General features: G+C 37.8%; 1 protein-coding gene and 1 pseudogene across 4 annotated transcripts in view; both read left to right on the top strand.

Moving 5' to 3' along the window:
• The first annotated feature begins 4223 nt into the window (after nt 1-4223).
• The window catches only part of LOC133737066 (uncharacterized), a 104351-nt gene continuing 83480 nt past the window's right edge, over nt 4224-25094 (top strand). Inside the window, exons 1-6 of one of the 4 annotated variants that reach the window (XM_062164693.1) lie at nt 4224-4545; nt 7084-8737; nt 9438-9529; nt 9602-9907; nt 10004-10124; nt 11060-11341. In XM_062164693.1, coding sequence (XP_062020677.1) covers nt 4298-4545; nt 7084-8737; nt 9438-9449 — 1914 coding nt within the window. In that variant the 5' untranslated portion in view covers nt 4224-4297 and the 3' untranslated portion in view covers nt 9450-9529; nt 9602-9907; nt 10004-10124; nt 11060-11341. The other 3 variants (XM_062164692.1, XM_062164694.1, XM_062164691.1) reach the window with 3 other exon arrangements.
• Nucleotides 11993-18568, top strand: LOC133737063 (TMV resistance protein N-like; annotated as a pseudogene).

Genomic DNA, 25094 nt, shown 5'->3' with positions numbered 1-25094 from the left:
ATGTCTTCCTATCCTGGGAGTCAAATTATCTACCCAACCTTGAATTTGGCCTATTTTTGTGCTGTACATGTTAAATTTTTAGTAGAACATTTAAAATGCCGTCTCTTACGTGTTCTAATAAAGTTAATAATTATTCCGGCAGCCCAATTATTCTAGTTTCATGAACCAGAATTCCTAGTAGTGTTAATCCCATTCAAATTCAAAAATATATAAGTTGTCAAAACTCATAAGCAAGTACAATCACTGAAGGTTGCGTGTGCATCGTGCCAGTCATGGTCAGGACTCTCGCCGATTGGATTGCTCATGGTTTGGATAAAAAGAATGATAATGAACACAGTCGCTGCTCCGAACAAGTTCTGGAACTTACTCATGGCTAGCATTATGGTAGTGGGAAAGCAATTAACTGAAGCAATGCTACTGCAAGTCTACACAACAACCTCATGACTTTGAATCTAATTTATAGCACAAGTGGGATTCATAAAAGGAATTAGACATAGTCTCAAGCTAACATATTTGATATATCTAGTATATATAGGAATTTTTGAATGAATTTGAAATTGTTGAGATTTTTTAGAGTGATATGTACCAGACGACTCTCTTCATATTTTGAGATTTGGAAAGTGGCCGGTGCAGATTAGCAGTTCGTAGCTTTAGATTTGGGATGAAGATTATGTGTACCTTATCGATTCTTGCCAAAGTTGCAGAGATTTTCCTATTATAGCAAAGGGTTTTGTGCAAACAGAAACGCAATGGTCTATAAAAACCAAGGAGATAGATATGAGGTTTTAGTACGTAAATATAAGGACTAAATTCTGCTTACTACCCTGTACTTTCAAGGGTTCATCAGTTCAGTCCCTGCCATTCTAATTTAATCAAAATAGTCCTTGCACTCTCCAATTTCATCAAATCGATCCAATTTGTCACCACTCCGTCAATTTTCGGGGAAAATTTCCAAACTACCCATCTGCATTCACAACACTAACGCGTCGGCGGGCTGCCTAGCAATGGGTAGTTTGGGAATTTTCTCTGTGAGAAGATCTCATGTCAGCATTTTAACAGCGAAAATTGACGGATTGGATCGACTAGATGAAATTGGAGAGTGCAAGGATTTTTCTGATTAAATTAGAAGTGTAGGGACTAAACTGATGAACCCTTGAAAGTACAAGGTAGTAAGCAGAATTTAATCCTAAATATAATCCTTAAATGTACAATCATATATAGAAACATGCATATACTATAGTTTGGCATAGGGTAAAATCCTCAAATGGTACCCGAATTATCACGAAATGCACTTTTTAGTACCTATAAATTTTTAGAGAGTCTAGTAGTACCTGCACTATTCCTCCGTTAGCCCCTATGGTACCTCCGTCCATTATTCCGTTAAAAAGGCCTACGTGGCGGTCATGTGAGTAAAATAACAAGGGTAAAATAGTATTTTCATTCATATCTAGAATTATAGTATTATAATATATTGAAGGTCTATAATTAAAAAGTAATTGACACATAAAAAATAAAAATAATACCCAACGGGTTACTTGGGGTAATTAATTTAAGTATTTTGTTTGTGTTTAGTTATTTTTTATAAAAATTAATATATATTCATTTGGTCATTAGTTGAGATAATTTTTTCTCAAACAATTAATAGGATTAACCAATGGAAGTAGTAAGTAAATGGTAACTGCAGATATTCACTAATTAAATTCAAGGGTTTTTGTCTATTTACCCCATTTTTAGAGATTTTTTTCCCACTTACCCCATTAAGTTTTTTTTAATTCTCTCTTACCCAAAACACTCTAAGGAGGTCTTCCCTAATACCCCATTAAGATTTTTTTTTTTTGTTTTTAAATTTTTTTTAATACCATTTTACCCTTACCCATTTGTTACTTAGAGAGAGAGAGAGAGAAAATGGAAGAGAGAGAAACCATGAGAGACTTCGCCGGAGTCCGGTCATCGGTCGCCGGAATCCGGTCAACGTTCGCCGGAGTCCGGTCACTGGCTACCGCCCACCGGAATTTGCTGAAAATCTCACCGGAAAGTTTTTTTTGCACCCAATAGACATCCATTGCCCCCCAATAGTCTATTGTCCCCTAATAGACGTCTATTGCCCCCAAATAGACGTTTCGATTACCGAAATGAGAACTAATTTTTTTAAAATTACACAAATATAACTTTGATTAAAGAAAAAAAAAATTACATCAATTCAAAACGTCTATTGCCCCCCAATAGACGTCTATTGCCCCCAAATAGCCCTTAATTGCCTCCGATAAAACTTTTTTTTTTCTTTTTTCTTTCCTTCTGGGCCTTCTGCCCCATTTTACCAAAAAAAAAAAAAGAGTTCGACCGGTTCCTCCTCTTCCGGCTACCCCACCTTTAGCGATGAGATCCAAGCTACCCATTTTCACACAACACGGTCATCATGAAATCGCTAGCTATACAAGGAGTTTACACGGAGGTCATGCATGTTTCAAAGCTATACAAGTGCTGTTTTGTTTACACAAAGGTCATGAACCAATTGAAACCGTCACAATCGAAAACCAAAATTGAATGCCGTAATTGGTCCACCTGTGGAAAACTCCGGCGACGGTGGCCTCATATCGAGTCTGCCGTTCGGGATTGCCGTCAGATCCGACCAACACCGTCCCCAAACTCGCCGGCAAGCTCCGCATCCTCGACAGCGACGACGCCTCCGGTGACTGGTACCAATTCAAACCGGCGCAAAAGATTTGACCGTGAAACGCGGCGATCGCTTTAGATCCAGGTGACGATGTCTTGATCTCTACCGTCGCGTGCCTATCTTTGGTCTTTTCCGGCAGTCCTCCGTTGCTCCCCGTCGTCCGCCTGCAGAAGAAGGCACTGGCAGTCAGGCGGGTTTAGGTTCACGTTTTTGATGTGCAGATAGAGAGAGAGCGAGATAGAGCTGGTGTGCCATTTGTAATTTTTAAATTTTTCGGGGGTAGAATCGTCTTTTGAATCTGTAGTTGGGTTAGTGGGAATAGAATTCTGTTTGTGGTGTAAGTGGGCTAAAATTAACCTATTTTGGGGCTAGTGGTCACAGACCCTAAATTCAACTCTAGCTTTTTTTTTTTTTTTTTTTTTTAAACCAAGTTTAATTTAGTTTTATAAAAAATTTTAAAAATAGGGTTTTTACGATTTTATCCCTACTTTAACGGAATAATTGACGGAAGTACTAAATGGGTTAATAGAGAGATACTACAGGTACTACTAGACTCCCTGCAAATTTGTAGGTACCAAAAAGTGCATTTCGTAATGGTTCAGGTACCATGTAAGGATTTTACCCTTTGGCATATCGTATTGGTCTATGAGACTGTTTACAATATGGAGTTTTTATAGTAATCTTGTCTGGGCATGGTCATTTGCACACATGACGTATATGTGGTTTCTATTATTTATATACTTCACTGCACTACAATGTAAAATGTTGTATTTCGGCGAGATGAAGAGTTTTTACATTTTAGGGTTCTTCGATCAATAATATCAATATTGAAGTCATGCCACTGAATTAATGTAACAAAATAGAGTTCCGATGGTTAAAATTAAGGGTGTTAAAATTAATGTAACAATATTGTGTTCATGGTATTCGTGGTCTCAATTTACTATATATAATAGATGGGAAATTCATGTCAAAACGATTATCTAATCTTATCAAACAACAACAAAAACAATTTGTTAAGTATAAGTGACAGTAAATAGCTTATGTTTATTCAGCAATTCATATATGTGGATGACACGATGCATGTATCATTAAATAGGAACTTTACTTCTAATAAAAACAAATAAAATTTTCATACGTCAAAAGAAGCCTTTTGTTAAGCAAATTGTGTTCAAGTTAACATATTTTAGAGCAAGTCAATTTCAAGTCGATAATCGTGACACGAAACATAATTTGGTCTCTAGGTTGAGATATCATGTCATGTAGAGGGCAAGGCAAGGCAAAGAGCTTGATATAATTTTGGTATTTCCACATGTAAACTAAAAAAGATTCGTGAAATATAATTTTCCGCACTTGTGTATTCTTATCACTTGGCTGACAAGTGACAACCCAAACCGGTCCGGTTGATGGTGATGTGAGAAATTGTCATCCCTCAAATTTAATTTTTCAACTCCTTTTTATTTTTTATTTATTTTTTATATTTTTTATTATTTTGGGAGAGCTTTAAAAATACGACGCCGTTTCGGCCCACCCTACAATTACCAAGCAGCAACTAAAACCCTAAACCCTTTTTTCAAAACCTCCAAACAAAAACCCACAGTAACTCTTGAGCTCAAGTATCCAACCATGGCCGATTCTGGAGCTAACCCTAAACAGAGACAACCCAAGAAGAACAAGAAGAAGAGAAAGCAGAGCGGACCCCAAGAATCTGAAAGGCCACCCAAGACTAACCGCACCAATTCATCAGAGAACGAGAATGAACCACAAGACCAAAACTTTGAAGTTGGAAAAGCTGAAAAACCCAATCAAGGTGGTCCATGGAGGAACCTGGAGTTGATTCTGTCAATCCAGAACAGAGAGCTTGATCTTCAGAAGTTAGTATACTCTTCTTCATCCCCATTTTGTAGTTTTTGTTGTTGCTTTCATTGGTTTAAGTCTGTTTGGATACATGGGGATTTAGTTTTGAGTTTAATTCAAATTGAGTATGAAGAAAGTTTGGTTCTTGACTAAGAAAGTTAGAATCTTGATGAACAATAGAACTTATAGCCCAATTTAAGCAAAGTGTGAGTTGAATTAGACTCAATCTCTTGGGTTTATTTTGTACTTGAGTTATTATGTATCGGTGTGCGTGTGTGTGAAAACGAAGACTTTATGCTTCATGTTGTCTGCATTGACTTGTAAGTGATCAAAAGGAGGGTTAATATTGAGTTGTGATGAATGAGGGATGCAAATGCAGGAAGGTGGAACTAGCTCATGGTTTTGTGATGTCGAGGGTGAAGGAAGAAGGAGGCAGCAGTGATGAGGATAATCAAGCAGTGAACATGTCACGTTTAGTAATTTTTGTCAGTGATTGGATCCAGTCATTGTTGATTTCCGAAGGAAAGAAAGTTGAGAGTGGTGGAGAGAAGCATCAAGCTGAAGTTATTTATACGTATTTGGATTTAAGATGCTGGGAGATTTTCAAATTCTGTTTGGAGGAGTCTCTGAAATTAAATGTTTCGTTAAGTTTCTCACGGAACCTTTTACGCTTTATATGTTGGATTGCAAGGAGCGCACTGTCCTTATTGAACAAAAAAATTATTGGTGAAGGGTTACAATTGTACACTACTGTGCTTGATTGTATTTCTTTGGTATTTTCATCCCAAGAAGGCTTCTCAAATGAAAATTTAGACATGTGGATTATAACTGTAAGTTCAGGTCTTGACCTTGGACACAAATTTTAAGTGAAGCTCTTGTTAGTGGCAATGAGGGTGTATTTGTTTTCCAATTCTTGTGCTTGGTGCTTGAGCCATTTGCCAGGTTTTTAAGGGCTCACGCTCGGAAAGATGGATTTCGTGATTTTAGTAATAAGCTCCTTGAACCTCTGTTGCATCTCTTGGGTCTCTTGCATCTCCATATTGGTGGAAGTAATCCTGGTTGGAGAAGAAACTTACTGAAGCTTGTTGAAGATGTATTATCTCATGGGCTATATCACCCGCTCCACATTGATGGGTTTTTGAGCTTATGCAGTACTGAAAAAGACGCCACATCCAATGATGGGAAGTTAAAAGATTCCAAAACAATCAACCAGAGTTATCATAGACATTTATTTGATAAAGTGGAAGGAATTTTAGCTGCAAAGAATGCATTTGCAGTAGAAAGCATAGGAGTATTGTTTCACTTGCTTATTGATCAAGTTAAAAAGCTAAAGAGGGATTCAGCGCTGACTGCAAGTACCAAAATGATGGGGAAGAGTGAAGATTCAAGGCAGTTAGAAGATAGTTCATTGGGTCAAACGTCTATGATGTCTTCTGAGAGTCGTATTGTTGAAAAGAATTATTGCTCAACTAGTTTCAATCCAGGAACACGAAATTCACTTCACGATTTTTTTGTACTGATTATGGAGCCTCTTTTGCTTGAGATCAATGGCTTTCTTGAAACTAAACTGAAAGTGGGCCCTGAATTGTTGGATATTCATTGCACACTTAAAGCTATAAATAATGTACTTTCGGTCTTTATGCATGAAAAGATTTATGTGTGAACAGAGGATGCCTCTGAGGGTGCTTCTCTTAATTTCTTGAAGAAGGTTTATAATATTGTCATCTCATTGTCCTCAGATTTAATTCAGTTGTCAGTTACACACTCAGATAGTTTTACTCTAATTCAGTTATCAGTTACACACTCATCATTGGCTATTTCATGCAACAAACTCAATGTTAAATGATTGTTCCTCAGCCTCAAGTTGCAAGGGACAAAACTCCCAACCATCTACCATCATGAAATTTACAGCTTGTCAGAGTTTGCTTAATCTTTTCAGTTGTATGCCAAAAGGTCATTTGGACACGAGATCATTTTCATGTTATGTGACTTCTATTCTGAACCTCGAAAGGTATGAGCTTTCATGGGTTTGATGTATGGTCCAACAATGAATACAGTTCGTATTGCTTAAAAGAAGTAAAAGATAAGAAATCTTCTATACTGAGTAATTATCATTCCCAATTCGGACTAGTCAATAAAATGAAATATTCAATTAGTTGAGTTGGGTTCTAAGATTAAAATGGTTGCCCAGTTCAGTTATGTTTTCTTTCTGTTTCTGTTTTTGTTGTTTCATTTTTTGAACATAGTTCCATAAAATGTATGCAAAAGAGAGGAATTTGGTTAGACTCTTGTTTTTTTCAATTTGTATGGAAAAGTGCATGCACAGCTGCTTATTCTTGATACACTTTCTAATTCTGATATTTTTTCTAATACTTCATGGGTGAAGATAATAGTACCTCATTATGTATATGTGAACCTTTTCCCCCAGCAGTCTCAAGAATTCATATCTCATGAAAAGTAATATTGTGTGTTTTCCTTTCAATTTGAATTGAAGTTAATATTTGTATCCATTCAATCAAGGCATTTGTTAATATAACCAGTTCCGTGCTTTTCAGGATTGTTGTTGGCGGCTTATTAGATTATCAGAATGCTTCATACTCAACTTATTATTATGAGCTCTTCAGATTGTTTGTGTCCTGTCGGAAGGCCTTAAGATGTATAATTACTGCTTGTGAGGAGACAGTAGCCAGTCGAACCTCAGACACTGTACTCTTTGAGGATTTATTTCCAGTTTCATGGCTTTACAAGTCAGTGCATATGGTTGCTGGGCTTCAAGAATCATTCTCAAAAGATATTTATCATCAAGTTCATGATATGATCTTGGCGTTAATGGATCACACATTTTATGTGTTTCTGACATTAAATAAATATCAATCCAATCATGCTGTTCGTTTCCTTGAGGTTGCTGAGCTGAAGTTTGGATGTGCCCAAGAACAGAGAAGTTTATTTAATTCGTCCAATTATATTGAAGCCTGGAAAAGTGTAAACATTGTTGCTAAGATTTTGAAGGAACAGATGCAGATCTTACTTGTAAATGTGAAGAATGGCATTTGTAATGGAAAAGAGGAAGTTTCTGTTGATGCTTTAAATTTGAATAGGTTTTCTTCCATAATTACGTGTTTTAGTGGGTTTTTGTGGGGCCTAGCATGCGTTGTGATCGACACAGATGGGAGAAATAGTGATGAGAAAGCTAAGTTGTCAAGGTGGAAACTTGAACCAATCTCCGAACTCAACCTCTGTATAAAGGTTTTTGAAGAAATTTCTAGTCTTCTACTACAGATGTTTTTTCTTGACGATAATCAGCAGTCCACAACTATATGTCGTGCCTATAATCTTCAGAAGTCAGGCTACAATTTAGATTTGTTGGGTGCAGAGAGGATTTTGCCGGAAGGCAATGATGCTGACACTGATATGGCATGTGGTGGACTGCAGGATGAATCTGCAGTTGCAGTGACGTGCTCAGCATCATCTGACATCTGTGATGACTCTGTAATTGGTAGTGTTCATAGAAGAAGACCGCGCTTGAAAGATGCAAATAGTGTTGTTAGTGTTCTCACTGCTGTTGATTCATTTGAACTGCAATCTTTAAATAAGCCTTTGTTGAGAAGCATGCTAAAAGGTGATTTCCCCAACGCAGCATTTTTACTCAGGCAGTTGTTAATCGCCTCTTCTGCTATTTTGAGGCTAAATTTGCATATTAAGAGCGCTCCCATGTTGTCAAGCTTAGTGCATAAGTTTGCTGGCATTATGCAAGTCTTGTTATTGGAATCAGCGGACGCAAGTCAGGTGCCACACTTCTATTATTTTGTGTGTTTAGATGGTGTTCTGAAGTATCTGGAAGAATTAGGGAATCATTTTCCTTTGACTAATCCTACCTTATCCAGAGATTTGTTTGACAAGATGGTTCAGCTACAGTTACGGGCTCTAGGGAAATGCATAACTTTACAAGGGAAAAGCGCAACTCTTGTATCTCATGAAACAAGCACCAACACACCTATAGGAGAAAGGAGATTTTCTGAAGCATCATCTTTTTCAGGCTGGGAATATTTATTGGATAAATTCAAAGCTAGGTTGAGGTCATCATTCGCAGTGTTCATAAAGAAATCAACAGAGTTGCATCTCCAATCTGCAGTTCAAGCTATCGAAAGGTTTCTTCAGTTGTTGCATCTGGCATTGATTGCTTGGACTTGGTTCTGGAATTTGTTTCAGGTAATATTATATCACACATTTATAGAGCGTATGAAATGGTTCTACTACATTAATTCCCTATTTAGCTATGCATAAGTTAAGCTACTGCATTGATGAATGGAACTGTATGTCTATAGCAATTGCTTCACATAAGGACCTCTTTTAGCTACTTATTCTATGACTTATGTTCTAGCCATACAGAAGTGTGAATTAAATGCAAGGACATATTACCACATTGGAAGAAAAGTGTATGGATTCAAGTGTATAATAATTCCCTTCAGCTATTGTATGGACATGCTCTGACCTTTTATTTGTGTTTCAGAACGCAATTTGATTGTGGTTAAAAAATACATTCAGAGGTTAATTGCCCGCATGTTCAATGTTATTCTGCATCTGCAGAGTCCACTAATCTTCTATGAGAGATTCACTCAGAGTAAAGATGATAGTGATCCAGATCCAGGAACAGTCATCCTTATGTGTGTTGACGTATTTTTTAATCTATAACCAACAGCCGAGATATCACGCTAATTTTTAATGTTCCTAAGATTAACCCAAAATAAAGTATTTTAATCATTTGATCTTATTCTGCATCAGTCGGAGGACGATATCACTTGAAATAAGTATGCAAAAATTTACCAATTACAATCTCCAAAAATCAATATTTTTTTTTTTTTTTGAAGTGTCCCTTTTATGTAGTCTGAACTATCCTATGGACTTGCAGGGAAATAGATGAAGCTCTAAGACCAGGTGTATATGCGCTGATAGATGTTTGCTCACCTGATGATCTTCAACGTCTTCATACCTCATTTGGAGGTAAACAATTTTGACTTGATAAAAGATATGATTGAAAGGAATTGATTTCTCATATTCTTCTTGTTTGTGTAGAGGGTCCTTGCAGAAACACCTTGGCAACCTTGAAGCACAATTATGAACTCAATTTCCAGTACCAGGGAAAAGTCTAAGCGAAGCTTATTTCTGTGGTAGGATATACCCGCATCATCATTTGAATCTGCCTATGTGACTCTTTTACCATGTTAGAAATAGGGTATCATCTTACGTACGTGATAATATTTTTGTAGTGATATCTTCCTTATACATTAGGCTAACGATTTGGACGTGAAAGTAACAAAGCTGCTTGTTATCACTAAATTGGATAACCCGAAGTCATGTTGTAGGTAAACTACCTAAAAGGTGACCTTTTTGAGTGTCAGAAGGAATCAACATTTCTTATGAAGTGCAATTTTTCCACCTTTGGTATCATTGTATGATGAGATATTTTATTTTCAGTGTCTTATTGTGGTACGCTGTAGCTGTAATCACATTGTGAGTCTGAACCATTGATCGGATGGAATTGACTCAGCTAGATTGCAAGAATGGTATGCCAACAAGAGTCTCTCCTACCTAATGTGTAAGATCCTAACCCTCCAATTGTGAGTTACTGAAAATGACCTCTACGCGACTATGGATTTTTATGTAAAATGCCTTGTCCACCCAATACCCTCTTCAGCCGGCTCTATGTCATTTGGATCATTTAATGATAATATTCCTTATGGTATCATTAGGCTGGTATGATAACGATTGATTGAGATTTGAGAGCAACCACCAAATTCTAGAACTCCAAATGAACCAAACATAAATACTTGTGCGGTCTAGACTAGACTTGGATGTAGAAGTCTTTTTATATATGTTGGTTTCAAATTCTACCTATTTTTCATCTGAAATAAAAACTCTCATTGAGAATGAGCGGTCATTGAATCTTGATGGGTCATCATTGTTATAGAACAGAAGCCCCTTCTTCATACCCAGTTCTGGTCTTCTTGGCAGTGACTGTTGTACTTCTTCTCTTGTCAACTTTGATCTCGTCTTTTGAGGTCGAAGCCCCCAAATTTGAGATCAATTTGGGTCTCATAGCCGCACCATTGCTGTTGCTTGCCGTTGTTCATTGGTTGTCATCAATGGAAACGAAGAAGCCCTATATGATGATGCCACCATGTTGCAAGTGCGGGCATGCTTGTAAGTGTGGCTACTTCTGAAACGATCATGTCCTGCTGTATTTATCAAAATTCATAAGAGCTGGTTTGTCTGGTACTCGGTTAAGATAAAGAGGGTTTATGTGTTTATCGGTTTGTTTATGCTATACGTACTGGGTTGAATTGGTGTTCGTACAAGTACACCAAATTTGGGTACTCTGATTGTTGTAACATGACAAAATGATTGTAAATGTTATGTTCTTCATTTTGTTATATTAGAAGGGATAACCCAGCTCTATCTCAAATCCTATTTCGATTCCTACTCTTCAGAAGCCAAAGAAATACCAACTTACCTGGTCTGTGTATCCCGCAGTGTTCATGAAGAAATCAACAGAGTTGCATCTCCAATCTGCCGTTCAAGCTATCGAAAGAGCCCTAGTCGGTGTGCGGGAAGGGTGTTCGAAGACAAGTGATGTAAAATCTCACACAGTACCTGGGGGAAACACAAATAATGTTGGCGAATGGCGATAACTGGTACAATAAATTTTTCATTCCCGCATTCTGAGTTCTTGAGAAAAAGAAAAAAAAAAGGTATTGTAATGGATTTCTAAGCAATAGATGGACCAGAAGAGAAGCAGCCGAATTATTTAAGAAATTCTCTCGAGGATGAATCCACTCGAAGTCAATCTTGGTAAGAAAGAATTGGTCAGCTTGACTAATCCGTAACAAGTGGGAGGACTTCCCCCACGTCATTTTAAGAGTGGCGTTATAAACCCACTAACAGGTGACTCGCAAAAATTGTACATCACTATCCACAATAACCAAGATATCCGCTTAGGCTTACATTTAAATACTTGGTATGGTGAACAATTAAGAGAAGCAATCGATTTCTACTTCACTCATTATAACGTAAAGACTCACTGACATATACATTAGATAGTCTTTTGCAGGTACCTCCTTTTCAAAACTTGACTTAGTAATGCCAATCGAATCCAGAAGATATCTTCAAAAGCAACTTCTTGACTAAGAAGTCTTCACTCTTACTACAATTAGCAAAGTAGGTGAGGAGATATTTCATCAAATATTTCCACGCAAACATAATGTAAATAAACAAATGCGTGGCCCCATCTGACTTGGATCGCATTGGTGAAGTCTGAAACTCCTCCTACTAAAGTCCTCACGATCTATTTCTGTCTCAAGAGTCAAGCCCAAAACTAAGCCCGTTTTATCTAATAAAATATGTTTCCTGTAATGTCCTTTATAAGATGAGGCCATCCAGTGGTCTCTCTTTTTCTTCAGTTAAAATATGGAAACATCGGTGAAACTACCAAAAAGTCTAAAAGAAAGAAACTAGAGGTTGAGAAAGCTTCCTTGAAAAGACCAACGAGGTGCAGCGATTCGATGATTCTGAGTCTGCACTCGGCAGCTTCCAGGAATTCGATCTTTACATATAAATGTGTCTAACCGGATCCTTCATACCACACAACACTATCAACAATCGATTTCTCTTGCAACTCCTCTATCTGCTAGGAACTCGAACAGAATGGCAAACACTAAAACACCTCTCCCTACTAAAGTCCTACTAAAGTACTCATTCTTAATCTTTTATTTGATGTCGATCTGATCCCAACTTCAAATCTCAGTAAACCCAGCCAGGTTAAGCTCTGTTATTTGTTATCTGTATGCGTTGCTATGTTTCTGTTATCTGTAAACCCAGGTTAAGCTCCAACTGGTCTTTTATTTGTATCTGTTGCTATGTTTCTGTTATCTGCTATCTATGTGTTGCTATGTTTCTGTTATCTGTTTCAACATCAACTTTTATCTCTTTTGTTGTCTTTTTCTCTGATTACTATTTATATTGCTCTGATTAGTATTTCGTAATTGATCAGGGATTTATATTCACAATTTCTTATGAAATTCTGAAACATTCATGCATAACTCGGGCACTCATTAATTTTAATCATAACTTTTGGTTATGTGCTGATGTGTTAGGGTATATTATATGCATTTGCAGCTTCTGCTAGAGTTTTGTGTCTCTATGTATTTAGATACCTGAAAAAAGATAAAGCAGAGAAATAAACAACCACTGAAACCAAAACAGCTAATGTTTGCTGCTTCCCTCGTTAATTATACAACTCTTTTTAGAATTAATATTGATTTATTATAGTGTATTGACTAGGAAATTATTCATCTTTGCTACGTTTTATGCAGTAGGGAAGAGAAACCGGAAAAACGACTGCTTGTTTTCCATGATGGTTACTTCCGAGCCTTGAAATTGTGTTGAAACCTTCTCCGGTTACTCGTATATATAGTCCTTGGACACGTACTCTTCCACAAGTACAAAAGTAGGTTTCATCAGAAATGAGCACTCAAAGAACCTCTGCATCTCCCCCCCCCCCTTCAACTCCTCAGTGGAAATATGATGTCTTTCTGAGCTTTAGAGGTGATGACACTCGCAAGGCTTTTACAGACCACTTATACACTGCATTGGAACATCAAGGAATCATAACTTTCAGGGATGATCCTGAACTTCAAAAAGGGGAAGCTATTTCTCCAGCACTTTTTGCTGTAATTGAAGAATCGATCGAGATTTGCTCTCATTGTTCTCTCACAAAATTATGCATCGTCAACATGGTGCTTGGATGAACTTGTAAAAATTCTTCAATGCATGAAAGCAAAAGGAACTGTGCTGCCAATTTTCTATAATGTTGATCCCTCTGATGTACGAAAGCAAACAGGGAGTTTTAAAAGAGCCTTCGCAAACCATGAAGAAAGGTTTAAGGATGACAAAGAGAAAGTGCAGAGGTGGAGATCTGCGTTAACTGAAGTGGCAAGTTTCTCTGGGTGGAATTCAAAGGAATGGTATACATATACTCTTTTCTTTTTGTCTCTTTCCATTTCTTTAATTTACAAATAAGTAATTTTTCTGCTCTTCATTATGTTCTTCACAAATAATATATGCAGATAACCAATTAAGCTTATGAGGCTTTTTAAATGCCATTGCAAGAATATAAAAGAAATCAAGTCCAATGCAGAGACATTTTCATAAACTAAATTAATCTTCATATCAATAACCTGATAAGTTTAGTCTATTCTGTGTTGTAGGTATGAATCAAAGCTCATTAGAGATATTGTTGAAGTTATATGTAAAGGATTGCAACCTACATCATACAGTTATGCAGAAAATCTAGTTGGAATTTACTCAAGATTGCATCCAGTTAATTTGCTTTTAAGTGTAGGGGTGGATGACGTCCGCTTCATTGGTATATGGGGAATGGGCGGGATTGGTAAGACTACTATGGTAAGAGCGGTGAATGAGAGAATCTCTTGTGAATTTCAATTCAGTTTCCTTATTACTGATGTCAGAAACTCCGTTGAAAAAAGTGGTTTACTTAATCTGCAAAAGCAACTTCTCTCTGGGTTTGGGGCAAAAGAGGCTGACATATCAGACCTTCATGTAGGAGCCACCAGATTAAAGAGGTTATTGCGTCACAAAAAAGTTCTTCTCATTCTTGATGATGTGAACCATTCAAGTCATTTAGAATATTTGGCAGGAAACCCAGAGTGGTTTGGTTCAGGGAGTAGAGTTCTTATCACAACTAGAAATGAGCATTTATTGATTAGACATGGAGTGGAGAGAAGATTGAAGGTTGAAGAATTAAATGTTGTTGATTCTCTTCAGCTTTTTAGCTGGAAAGCATTCAAAAGAGGTTACCCTGAAGAAGATTTTCTTGATTTGTCAGAATCTGTTATAAGTTATGCCAAAGGTCTTCCTTTAGCTCTTGAAGTACTGGGTTCTTTTTTGCATGGAAGAGATCTAAGTGAATGGAACAGTGCACTGGGAAAACTTGGAAGAGTTTGTAACTTGGAAATTTTTGACATACTTAAAATAAGTTACAATGATCTAGATTCTGAAGAGAAGAAAATATTCCTAGACATTGCATGTTTCTTTAATGGAGAGGACAAAGATCGAGTAACAGAAGTACTAACCAGTTGCGATTTTTCTGCCATTATTGGAATAAAAGTGCTCATGGAAAGATCTCTCCTAACTCTTTCAGATGGAAGACTATGGATGCACGATTTGCTCAGAGAAATGGGTCACGAAATTGTCCACCTGGAATCTCCTAACGAACCGGGCAAGCGCAGTAGGTTGTGGCTTCTTGAAGACGTCAAACATGTCTTGACCAAGAATACTGTAAGAAATTTTAGTACAAGAATAATTTTAACTGTTATTTGCTAGTACATTAATGATAAGTCAGTCTACTAAATCTGCGTTTTATGGTATGATAAAATTTGGTTGATAGGGAACTGAAGCAATAGAAGGCATATTTGTGGACTCAATCGAGTCAGGAGTAGAGGTGAACGTGACTCCGAAATCATTTTCAATGATGAACAAATTGAGATACCTGAAGATTAAGAATGGGAACCTGCCTAAGGGACTTGAATATCTTCCCGATAGTTTACGGATTCTTGATTGGATGAGGTATCCGTCAAAATCTCTACCATCACATTTCAACCCTCAGAAGCTGTTCGAACTTAGCTTGTCTCATAGTTCTATCAAACATGTTCGGATAGGAACAGAGGTATACTATCATTGCTATATCATTCTTTTATTACTTTTAATAATTGTTGAATATATCATGGAAGCTAATTTTTTCTATGGTTTTTACTTGACATGCAGCCTTTATGGAATTTAAAAACCATTAATCTGAGTCACTCTGTAAATCTTGTCAACACCCCAAACTTTAAAGATATGCCATATCTCAAGTTTCTGGTTCTTGAAGGTTGTATAAGATTGTATGAGGTTGACCCAGGAATTGAAGTGCTTGAAAGACTTACTGTGCTGAAATTGAAAGATTGCAAGAATCTTGTGCGACTTCCAAGCAGTGTAGGTGGCTTAAAATCTCTCAAAGATCTCAATCTTTCTGGTTGCTCAAAGCTTGACAAATTGCCGGATGAGTTGGGTCATGTTGCTTGTTTGGAGAAGCTTGATGTGAGTGGAAGTGGCATAAGAGAAGTGCCCTCCTTTATTGGTCTCTTGAAAAACCTCAAAGAATTCTCTCTTGCTGGGTGTAAAGCACAGTCACCTAAATCATGGAATATGATCCCCTTTCAGTTATTGCGAAAAAGAAGTCACATTCCGGCAGGATTGTCGTTGCCTTATTTGTCGGGTTTGAATTCATTAACTGATTTGGATCTAAGTGACTGCAACCTTTCTGAATTGCCCAGTGATTTTGGATGCTTGTCTTCATTAAGAGATTTAAATCTCAGCAGAAATCAATTCAGTAGACTACCCAAGAGCATCAGTCAACTCTCTAGACTTGACCGTCTTTGCTTGGATTGGTGCCGCAAGCTTCGGAGATTACCAGAGCTTCCATCTTATGTATGGGTAGACGCTGAGAACTGCATTTCATTAGATACGTTGGCCAATGAAATAGGACAAAGCAATTCGTTGCGACGAGGATATTTTGTCAACTGTTTCAAACTGGTGGACAATCAAAGTTGTGAGAGTACATCACTTTCATTGCTAACACGATGCCCTAAGAGTCGAGCACTTTCTGACCATAAAGAATTTCACTTTGTAGTTCCTGGAAATGAAATTCCAGAGTGGTACAATCACCGAAGTGTGGGGTCTTCGATAACCGTAGAGCTGCATCCAGGTTGGTTTAGTAACAAGTGGATGGGATTCGCCGGCTTTGTCGTTTTTAGACTCCTCAAACCGCTCCCTCCTACGGTTGTGTGGTTCATTAGTTGCGAACTAAGTGCCAATGGAAAATCCTCGTTTCACAATAGTACAACGTTTGGGGGAGAGTGGGGTCAACCTGTGTTGGATCACATTTGGTTCTTCCATAAGGCGCGTGATATGCTCTCTCGACATCAGTGGCAGGATATCTACTGTCAGCTTGTATTCTCATTTAAATCATATCGAATGGATGAGGAAACTTTGCAAGTGAAGAAGTGTGGGGTCCGTATGATATATGAGGAAGATGCAGAGGAGCTTTCGGAAACATTATTTAAGCAGAGCAATATTTGCATTAATGACGATGATGAAGCATCTAGTAGTGCAAGTCAGGCTCTTCCAAAAAGAATTGAGCAACTCCTCCTTGACAGCACAGGACCCAGTGGAACCCCTCATATTCATGACCAGAAACATGGTTAATGCATTTTTTTTTAAAAAAAAAAACGTAGGGAAAACCTGACAATAAATTCATGGTTTATGCCTACTGGTGGCTCGATGAAATAGTAGAATTTAGTTAGTTTAAAATTTTGAATGTCTCTTTTATTTTAGGGTTTTTGTCCATTTACACCATTTTTAGAGATATTTTTCCCACTTACCCCATTAAGTTTTTTTAATTCTCTCTTACCCAAAACACTCCAAGGAGGTCTTCCCTAATACCCCATTAAGATTTTTTTTTTGTTTTTTTATTTTTTTTAATACCATTTTACCCTCACCCCTTTATTACTTAGAGAGAGAGAGAGAGAAAATGGAAGAGAGAGAAACCATGGGAGACTTCGCCGGAGCCCCGTCACCGGCCTCCGAAGTCCGGTCACCGGCCGCCGGAATCCGGTCAACTTTCGCCGGAATCCGGTCAACGGTCGCCGGATTCCGGTCACCGGCTACCGCCCACCGAAATTTGCTGAAAATCTCACCGGAAAGTTTGTTTTGCACCCAATAGACATCTATTGCCCTCTAATAGACGTCTATTGCCCCCAATAGACGACTATCAACCATGTATTGCCCCCCAATAGACGACTATCAGCCATGTATTGCCCCCCAATAGACGACTATTGCCCCCTAATAGAACTTTCGGTAGCCGGACTATGAACTAATCTTCCTAAAATTAGACAGATAAAACTTTGATTAAAGAAAAAAATGAAGAAATTATATGAATTTTAAAACGTCTATTGCCTCCCAATAGACATCTATTGCCCCCCAATAGACGTTTCGATTACCGAAATGAGAACTAATTTTTCTAAAATTACACAAATATAACTTTAATTAAAGAAAAAAAAGAGGATATTACATTAATTCAAAACTTCTATTGAGGGGCAATAGACGTCTATTGCCCCCCAATAGACATTCAAAACAAAATTTCTTTCATTCTGTCCGGTTACTTACTTACTTTAGAAAAAAAAAAAAAAAAATCTGATATGGGCACCCAGAAAATGATCTGGACACCCAATCTTCTTCTTCCTCGATGACCGGAACCCTCTCTTCTTGCTGCACCAAATCCCCCAGGCTATCAGAAACCATACACAACTTACAACAAGACTAGACTAATCTTCAAAGCTGATTCAGAATCCATGGAAACCAATCTTCTTCTCAGAGCATTTGAAGTTCAGATTGAGATTTGATGGCCTGAGAAGGTTCGAATCGGCGGTGCTCGAGCAGAATTCGACGATATCGGACTCGGTCATCGGCGCTAGCTCCTGCGTTCTCGAAGGCATCGAAGATTTTCTGGTCGTGGTTGAAGACGACTGCTGTCTGTTCTGCAAAACGGAGCTGAGGTCTTTGCCGGATCAGGTCCTCAGGTCCGGCGACGAGTTGAGGCTGGTGAAATCGGAATGGGTTGCCTCATTTAAGAACCAGAGGAAGAAGAAGCTAGAGAGGTCCAGGGTGAGCTTCTCCGATGAGTTGGATCTGGCCAGGTCGGAGGGGAAGAGGAAGAACACGGCGGTGGAGAGGGGGAGGAAAGCGACGGTGGTGGATATACAGAGGGAGTCTTCGGTTCGGCGGAGCGAGAGAGAGAGAAAGTGATCGGAGAGCAATGAGAGAGAGAAGACAGAGTACTCGATGGCATTGATGTAGTTTTTTAATAAAGCTGAGGTCAAAATTGTTATTTCACTTCAAATTGTGTCAGTGGGAATACAAATTTGTTGCTGGGGTAAGTGGGATGATTTTGGTCTATTTTTGTGCATTTGGTCAAGGACCCTTTATTTTATTGCTATATATCCTGAAAAGCAAATTGACACGGAATTGATAATTATGATAAATAAAAAAGTCACTCATCTTGCTATACTAGAAAAGGAAGGCCGATCAAATTTTTGAGTACATTGTACATTTATCGATGTCTTCCTATCCTAGGAGTCAAATTATCTACCCAACCTTGAATTTGGCCTATTTTTGTGCTGTACATGTTAAATTTTTAGTAGAACATTTAAAATGCCGTCTCTTATGTGTTCCAATAAAATTAATAATTATTCCGGCAGTCCAATTATTCCAGTTTCATGAACCAGAATTCCTAGTAGTGTTAATCCCATTCAAATTCAAAAACATATAAGTTGTCATAACTCATAAGCAAGTATAAATGTGTGCTTCCCAATGATTCTAATTAGTTTGCTTTAGCTTGGATAAGTTTTACCGGATTTTCTTGCCTATATTTTTATGTAAGTTTGTAAACTATGGCCAATTGATCGTTGATTATTGAATAACAATCAACTTTTATAATATTAATGGTGTCCATAACATCATGGTGTATTGATCAATTGTATTAGGGTTTTTATCATAGGTGGGGCCTGAATTTTTTCGGACCAGACAAAATGGTACCTGGACTTTCAATGTGATCAAATAGGTACCTGAACTTCCAAAACCACATCAATAAGGTGCTTCCGTCTATATTCCGTTATCTTTCCGTTAAGTACAAGGGCAAATCAGACATTTGACTCAAATTTACCACTAAAATGACTGTCATAACCCCAAAACTATTCATGTGAAACTTTCCATCATATTTTACCACCAATTATTGTTTCCCGATAAATAATAACGGCAATCATTCCAGCATCATGTTTTCTTGAATAATTTTTATTGCTCTTCAAAAATTATTGCAATTAATTTTTATAAAATAAAATTAAGGAACCAAAAAAAGTGATTATACAACAAAGTATCTATTAATCTTTATTATAATACTGGTTTTATATATAAGAATTTGGTATGTCTATTTGTGTTAAGATAATCACTTTTTTGAGTTACCGTAATTTTCATAATTTTATTGTCAGTTAACATGCAAGCTTGGCTATTAGGGTTATTATGCTTCATTTTTTCAAAATATTTTATTGTATAATCACTTTTTTTTTCCCTTAAATTTACTTTCTAAAAATTAATTACAATTATCGACTAATTTTTGAAGAACAATAAAAATTATTCTTTTTTGAGTAATGCCGCGGGGGCGGGATAATATATTCATCACAAGCCAGAATAGGCTGTTACATACCCTTCCGCTGACATTTAAAGACAGATAAGAAGTTAGTGGTAGTACCCACAAGTGGTACGTACATATAGTCCTACTCATTGTACAATCAAATACGTAGAGATAGCGGATATCCTCATTCGGTACTATTCCAGAGACGCTAAAGAGACATTAGGTGCACATTTGTGCTTAGGTTCCTAAAACAAGGAGTTTATTGTAAAAAAACAAGCTAAAACATAGTAAAGGTCTAGGGCAACAACCCTAGCCCAAAATAGCAGGCCCAAGAGCATCCAAAGGAATAGTCCAATGTCAGAGCCCATCAAGCTGGTCTGGCCCCAGCCAGGGTTCTAAAAATCGGCCTAGGCGGCGCCTAGGCGCTGGGCGTCGAGTCACCGTTCCGATTATAGGCTAGGCGATGGTTGTAGGCGTTTGGATCCTTGGCGGCCGCCTAGGCGGTCTAGGCGGAGTTTAGGCGGTCTAGGCGGAGCTGCTCGGCGCTGGGCGCTGGAATAATACCAGAATTTTTTTTCAATTCCTCAAGTTACAGGTGATGGCGGCGGCGAGAGAGGTGAGGGTTTTGAAGCAGAGGACGTCGCGGTAAAGGCGGAGGTGGAGTTGAAGTGAGAGAGAGTCCAGGTCGGGTTCGGAGGTTTAAGAGATGGATTCGGGTTGGGACTTGAGAGAGGAAGGGGACAGAGGTGGGGAAGAGGAGGAGGGTTGGGACTTGAGAGAGGAAGGAGGAAAGTGAAGGTCAGGGAAAAGAAGAGGTGGCTTTCTTTCTTGTTCTCCATTTTCTGGTAGAGTGAAGAGAGAGACAGAGAGTTCGGGAAGAAGAAGCAGGGGAGAGAGAGAGAGAGAGAGAGAGAGAGAGGAAGTGAGCAGCTTTTTGACTTTTTTCACTTTTGGTTGTCATATGGTTAATTGGCCACGTTGACATGATAAGGTTAATTGGAATTGAGATAAGGGCACGTGAGTTACTCAATAAATTATTAAGTGATTTTAGTATTTGAATATAATTATTCAATTAATTATCAAGAGTTATGTGAAAAATTTAATTCATTTGTATTTATTATTATAATAAAATAAAATAAAATGAAAACCGCCTAGGCCCCTGGGCGCTAGGCCTCGGGTTACCGCCCGACTAGCGCCTAGCGTTTTTTAGAACCTTGGCCCCAGCCCATCAACCTCAACGACATGTCGTATGCCATATAAGCCAGTGCTCTAGACGACATGCCGTACGCCATAATCCCAGCAACGCTGCTCGACCCACTCCACCACGACCCGTGCCGTGCCGATCTATGCCTCCGCAACTCCCCACACGCTTCGGCCCAAACTGCCGTGCCTCACGCCAGAAACACGCCACCACAATTCACACCGTCCTGAAACACGCCGTCCGAAATACTGCTGGTCTTGGTGAACATACCCACACCACCGGTTGAGATGCGGCCAGAAAAAACCAAAGCCGAGCTATCCGGAAACTATCCGAAGCGCACCACCCATCGACGATCCTCGTACCAAATCAAATCGAAGACCCGTCCTGCAGCAAACCCCAAGACGACGACGAGGCCAGAGGCCAGCACCGGTCGAGACGCCGCCGGAGGAGATCGGAAATTGAAGCGGAAAAAAACCGGACTTTGGGGTGTTAGGGTTTCTCTTTCTAGGAAGAGTGCATATTACTATGTTAACAATAAAAATTATTCAAGAAAACATAATGATGGAATAATGGTTATTGTTTTTATTTATCAGGAGACAATAAATTGGAGGTAGTATATGATGGAAAGTTTCACATGAATAGTGTTGGGGGAAGAGTAAATTGTTTTTGGAGCAAAAATAAGATGGAAAGGATAAAAATGTGTTTACCCACATCAGATGAGGTATATCTACGTATAACCGGAGTATAAATATACAAAAATTAAAAACTTACTCATGGTTTCACTTCCACTCATGTCACCGTAGAAGGTTGCGTGTGCATCGTGTCAGTCATGGTCAGGACTCTTGCCGATTGGATTGCTCATGGTTTGGACGAAAAGAATGATGATGAACACTGTCGCCGCTCCAAACAAGTTCTGGAACTTACTCATGGCCAGTGGCGGATCCAGGATGTAACTTAGGGGTGGGCTATTCTTAGGCTTGCTTATAATTTTTTTTTTTTTTTGTCAATAATGCTTCCTAGAATTTTAAAACTAAATTTTAATGAAATAATAATAGAAAATGTTGTAACTTAAAAAAAAAAAAGATAAGAAAATGAGGACAGAGCAAAAGAAAAGCAATAAATTTTTAAGAAATTCTAATGAAAAATGTTGTAACAAAAGGAAAAAGAGAGAGAGAGAGAGAGAGAGAAAAGGGAGAAAAAATGGGTAAAAGAAAAAAAATAGGACAAAAGAACAAAAAAGGAAAGAAGAAAATGGTGAAACAACAAAGAAAACAGGCATGTGTTGCCATGAAAATAAGACAACGTTTTGCCAACTAAACCAGACTTCACTTTTCAAAAAGTTTAGTACACGTATTATATAAAATACTAGAAGAATTTTGAGTTGGACTATAGCCCAACTAGCCTCTCAAGTGGATACGCCACTGCTCATGGCTAGCATTATGGTAGTGGGAAAGCAATTAACTGAAGCAATGCTACTGCAAGTCTACACAACAACCTCATGACTTTGAATCTAATTTATAGCACAAGTGGGATTCATAAAAGGAATTAGACATAGTCTCAAGCTAACATATTTGATATATCTAGTATATATAGGAATTTTTGAATGAATTTGAAATCGTTGAGATTTTTGAGAGTGACATGTACCTGACGACTCTCTTCAAATTTTGAGATTTGGAAAGTGGCCAGTGCAGATTAGCAGTTCGTAGCTTTAGATTTGGGATGAAGATTATGTGTACCTTTTCGATTCTTGCCGAAGTTGCAGAGATTTTCCTATTATAGCAAAGGGTTTTGTGCAAACAGAAACGCAATGGTCTATAAAAACCAAGGAGATAGATATGAGGTTTTAGTACGTAAATATAATCCTTAAATATACAATCATATATAGAAGCATGCATATACTAATACTATAGTTTGGCATATCGTATTGGTCTATGGGACTGTTTACAATCTGGAGTATATGTAGTAATTTTGTTTGGGCATGGTCATTGCACACGTGACGTATATGCGGTTTCTATATTAGTTATACACTTCACTGCACTACAATGCACAATGTCGTATTTCGGCGAGATGAAAAGTTTTTACATTTTAGGGTTCTTCGATCAATAATATCAATATTGAAGTCATGCCACTTAATTAATGTAACAAAACAGAGTTCCGATGGTTAAAATTAAGGGTGATAATTAATTTGTGTTCATGGTATTCGTGGTCTCAATTTACCATATATAATAGATGGGAAATTCATGTCAAAACGATTATCTAATCTTATCAAACAACAGTAAAAACAATTTGTTAAGTATAAGGGATAGTAAATAGCTTATGTTTATTCAGCAATTCATATATGTGGATGACATGATGCATGTATCATTAAACAAGAATTTTACTTTTAACAAAAACAAATAAAATTTTCAAATGTCAAAAGAAGCCTTTTGTTAAGCAAATTGTGTTCAAATTAACATATTTTAGAGCAAATCAATTTCAAGTCGATAATCATGACGCGAAACATAATTTGGTCTCTAGGTTGAGATATCATGTCATGTAGAGGGTAAGGCGAGGCCAAGAGCTTGGAATAATTTTGGTATTTCCACATGTAAACTAAAGAAGATTCATGATGCGGAAAATACTTATGTATTCTTATCAGTTGGCAGACACCAGTCCGGTTGATGGTGATGTCAAAAATTGTCATCCCTCATTTTTAATTTTTTTTTTGACTCCTTTTTATTTTTAATTGGGTGGTTCTAGTTAGACCTCCTCATTTACTATTTAGACCTCCTCTTCAATATTTTTCCCTTAATCTTCCAGTTTTGTCCCTTTTTTATATTTTATTTTTGTCGACCTCCACACCACTTCTCTGGTTTTGGCTATATCATGCGATTACATCTGCTGCCTTAGCTACATTCTTATAGCCTATTGTTTAATCGTTTGGAGGAAGGACATATAGTACTGTACTCCAAGAATCCAAGTTTAGATATTTAATTCATGCTTTGGGTATGAAGTTCAATGGGAGTATGATTTTTTTTTTCGAAACTCAATTGCAATGGATTAATGACTAATTGTCTAAATGAAGGGACTTCCTCGAATTTGAATGGTGGCAGAGATAAAGAGAAAAACTTGGACTAGATCACATACCTCAATAAGAAGCTTGGTTCTTAGGGCTGAAACTTTCAAGAACGGTGCAAACGCAGGAGAAGAGTTATCAGTCACATATATATCAAATTACTCATCAATAATTCAATTCTAACAATTAGGTGTTGATTATGAATATATAACAATAGACGTACCAATAATTTGATAGCTAATAAGAAACCTAGGTGAGAGAAAGAGTGAGGGAGAAGAAGATGGAGACAGAATTTGTTGTGATTTTTCTATATTTTTTTTGTTATTTAGTTTTCGATAGGGGTAAATTAGGAATTAAATTTTTACAAAAATTAGTGGAGATCCATATAGCAAATCTGGAGGTCTGAATAGAATCACCTTTTTTAATTTTATATATATTTTTTATTTTGGAGAGCTTTAAAAATACGACGCCGTTCGGCACATCATCTCTGCCCACCCTGCAATTACCAAGCTGCAACTACTGGGAGCTTCTGCCTCGCTAAACGATCAATCGCTAGGAATGGAATGATCGATTGTTTGGCTACTGTCTTCTTCGAACCTGTTTGGCGATCGATCGCTGGCATTCTGGTGATTGATCGTTGGACCCGAAATTACACGACCATCATCTTCAATTGGCTGAATTTTAATTCCACAAGACTTGTCTTCCAAAAAAGTGTGTTTCTCCCCCTGAAGTGAAGGATTGGTGGAAGAAAAATAACATGCATCCTCATAAAAGGTGACATCCATGGTAACATAAACTTTCTGTGTAGGAGGATGAAAACACTTGTAGCCCTTCTGATTAATACCATAGCCCACAAATACACACTTTAATGCACTGACATCGAGTTTGGACCGTTGATTCTTAGGGACATGGACAAACACTACACACCCAAAGACACGAGCAGGGAGATTAGAAAACGAAGGGACAGACACATAATTTGAAAGGGCAGCATAGGGGGTTTGACCATTGAGAA

The sequence above is a fragment of the Rosa rugosa genome, chromosome 3, assembly GCF_958449725.1.
Source record: "Rosa rugosa chromosome 3, drRosRugo1.1, whole genome shotgun sequence".
Classification (NCBI taxonomy): Eukaryota; Viridiplantae; Streptophyta; class Magnoliopsida; order Rosales; family Rosaceae; genus Rosa; species Rosa rugosa.
The sequence above is the reverse complement of the archived record's forward strand: the minus strand, read 5'-3'. Positions and strand labels throughout refer to the sequence as shown.